The 3,294-nt window shown below is 48.5% G+C and overlaps 1 protein-coding gene across 1 annotated transcript; it reads right to left on the bottom strand.

Annotated features, from left to right (window-relative positions):
• Nucleotides 1-267: 267 nt before the first annotated feature.
• On the bottom strand, nt 268-1,354 carry LOC122561243 (nanos homolog 1-like). Its single transcript, XM_043712853.1, has one exon. The coding sequence runs from the start codon at nt 1,046-1,048 to the stop codon at nt 278-280; it is 771 nt and encodes a 256-aa protein (XP_043568788.1). The 5' UTR covers nt 1,049-1,354; the 3' UTR covers nt 268-277.
• Between the last annotated feature and the right edge of the window lie 1,940 nt (nt 1,355-3,294).

Genomic DNA, 3,294 nt, shown 5'->3' with positions numbered 1-3,294 from the left:
TGCAAACCAAAAAGAAAAAATTATGGCGCTCTCTTAGTTCCATAAACTATATATTTTATATAACTGAGGTAGATTTCTGGGCTAGATATTCCACCAGAAACATTAGATTGTAAACAAATTTAGACAAAGAGTACATTCAGTCACTATAAAACATTTATTCCCAGACTCAAAATATATAGTCTTAATAAAATGTCCACGTATTAGTCTACAAAGCCTGGGGGAGTGGGGGTAAATTGGGTTCACAATGCCTTCCTTGTTTGTAATAGATAGTTCCTTATTAACGGGCCCTCTTGCTAACGCAGTTTCTAGTCTTCACCTTTGGGATACTGGGCTGTAGCTTGGAGAGTGGGCAGTATTTGATGGTGTGCGCGTTGTCCCCGTTGGCACCACACAAGGGGCAAGTGTACCGCCTCAAGATGGGGCAGAGCACCCTGCCATCAGGGCTCTTCAGGATGTGGGTGGTGTACAAGGTGACCGACTCGTTGTTGTTCCTGCAGAAGACGCAGATCTGCAGCTCGGCCTTAGCCCTGGAGGTTCTGTGGACAGCAGCAGCCGGAGGTGGTGGTGGAGGAGCTGGAGGGAGAGGCTGCTGCTGGTAGTGGGCAAGTTGCAGGTGGCTCCTGTTCTCCATCATGATCACATCTACTCGGTTCCAGGACGAGTCGCCCCCTTGCTCCCGCTCCAGGCGCTGCTGCTGATGGGGTAGGGGCTCCCCAGCCGCAGGGTAAGCCGAGAAAGGGCTGAAGCTGCCTTCCAACTCGGAGCCGAGCAGCGCGTCGTGGTGGGAGCAGAACCCTAGCCCCCGCAGCTCCAGGGAGTGGCTGATACACGGTGCCCGGGACTGCAGCTTCAGTTCCCTGGCCGGGTGCAGTCCGCTCTTCCCCCCCTTACTCACAGCCTTCCCCACCAGAGTGCTCAACCCCAAGTAATCATTCCACGAGTTGAAAGTATTTTCGTAAGTACTGGCGTACCTCTGGTGCAAATAATCCACTGGGCTGCTGTGATTCTCCAGTCGAAGCTGCTTGTCTATTGACCCGAAAGTTTCCATTTCCTATTAATGAGGGGGATTTGCTTTTATTCCCCTTGAATCCTTCCTCCTTCTCCACCGCCCCCCTCTCTCCTTTTCTTTATTTTGTAAATGCAAATCTTGCGAGTCTTCCTGCACATCAATGCAATGCAAAACTTGGCGGTGACTAGAAGCCAAGACGCCCAGTAAACACCCTTTAAATCCCGCTGACTCGCTCATGCAGGTATCATGCCCAGCGCCATTCCTGTCCTACTGTGCTCACCGCCAGCCCCGGAGATCCCTTTTTACAAACAGCGAGCCCGCTCCTGGGCACCCGCCCACCGCCACCAATCATTGGACAAACCCTCAGAGCCGTCCTGCACAATCCGCCCCTCCTATTGCCTGTCTCCGCTGTCAATCATCCTGCCGCCCCCCCTCCCCCATCCCCCATCCCCCATCTCAGACAGAGGTGTGTGTGGGGGAGAGAGCTGTCTCTGTCAAACTGAGCATCTGTATGTCCAATGCTGTGGTCTTGCACAACCAAAAACACATCCTGGTCAACTTGCACATCCAATCTCGAGGCTTTGTTTAGCAAAGCGTACTTGGGGGAACTGGGCAGAAAGAGAGAGAAAAGTTTTTATTTGTTTTGAAAACCGGCTAACAAAAGTTTATTGATAAGATAGAATCAGGGAGAACATTTCCACTGGTGGGTGAAACATAAGCTAGGGGGCCTAGCCTCAAAATAAAGGGGAGCAGATTTAGGACTGAGCTGAGGAGGAACCTTTTCACCCAAAGGTTTGTTTATCTGTGGAATTCCCTACCCAGTGAAGCAGTTAAGGCTACCTTGTTGAATCTTTTTAGGGCAAAGATCGATTTTTGCACAGTAGGGTATTAAGGGTTATAGTGAGAGGGCAGGTAAGTGAAACTGAGTCCACAGAAAGATCAGCCGTGATCTACTTGTATCTACACCGAGCAGGCTTGATAGGCCAGGGGCCAACTCCTGTTCCTGTTTTTTAAGTTCACAAGTTATTTTGCTGCTCGCAGGTTCATACTGTATTGATCACAAAACCTACAGAGACAGATCTCATTGCAATATGGTTTTGATTTGCTCCTTAACCAATGCATCCTTGAGTTCAACAAATCCACTCTCTTCATTTAATTGTCATTTTTCAGTGGGCACCCCGGGTGGGATGAAGAACTCTTTTAAAGAAGGTGATAAACCACAAGTTAGTTTCTTGGTTACAGAGGGAGGGACAGGAGTGGAAAAGTAGGAGAAACAATTCATTCATGGGTCTTCCAGGCTCCAGTTTGCAACAAGGTGAGGGTCAGGAACATTTGGAAGGCTTAGAAACATTGAAAATAGATGCAGGAGTAGGCCATTCGGCCCTTCAAGCTTGCACCACCATTCAATATGATCATGGCTAAACATGCAATCTCAGTATCCCAAACTTGCTATTTCTCTATACCCCTTGGTCCCTTTAGCCACAGGGCCACATCCAGCTCCCTCCTGAATATCTCTAACAAACTGGTCCCAGCAGCTTCCTGTGGGAGAGAATTCCACAGGTTCACAATGTGGAATTCTTCCTCATCTCAGTCCTGAAAGACTTACTTCTTTGTAGATTGTGACACTTAGTTCTGGACTTCCCCAACATCAGGAACATTCTTCCTGCATCTAGCCTGTCCAGTCCATCAGGATTTTACATGTTTCTATGAAATTCCCTCCTAATTCTACTAAATTGCAGTGCGTACAAGCCCAGCCGATCCAGTCTTTCTTCATGCGTCATCCCACAAATCAGACCGGAGAACCTTCGCTGGACTCCCTCAATAGCAAGAATGTCCTTCCACAGACAAGGGTACCAAAACTGCACACAATACTCAAGGTGTGGCCTCACTAAGGCCCTGTATATCTGCAGCAAGACATCCTTACTCCAATATTCAAATCCTCTCACTATGAAGGCCAGCACGTCATTAGTTTTCCTCACCACCTGCTGCACCTACATGCCAACCTTCAGCGACTATTCCACCATGACACCCAAGTCTCGCTGCCCCTCAACTTTTCCTAAACTGCCACTATTCAAAAAATGATCTGCCTTCCTGTTTTTGTGACCAAAGTGGATAACCTCACATTTATGGCATGCTGATCAATGTGGGTGGGAGCTGCTGGCAAGTTTTGATTTCCAGTGGGCAAGCCTACTACTCCCTGGCACCCCTTGTCAACATCTCCAACTCTGAATTAAAATCAGAGACTTCGGACAGTTCTATGGGATTTACCCGAATGCTACAGTCAG

Source organism: Chiloscyllium plagiosum, chromosome 22 (assembly GCF_004010195.1).
Source record: "Chiloscyllium plagiosum isolate BGI_BamShark_2017 chromosome 22, ASM401019v2, whole genome shotgun sequence".
Taxonomy (NCBI): domain Eukaryota; kingdom Metazoa; phylum Chordata; class Chondrichthyes; order Orectolobiformes; family Hemiscylliidae; genus Chiloscyllium; species Chiloscyllium plagiosum.
The sequence above is the reverse complement of the archived record's forward strand: the minus strand, read 5'-3'. Positions and strand labels throughout refer to the sequence as shown.

Coding starts and splice junctions, on each gene's coding strand:
- LOC122561243 (XM_043712853.1), bottom strand. CDS start 1,048: ATGGAAACTTTCGGGTCAATAGACAAGCAGCTTCGACTGGAGAATCAC.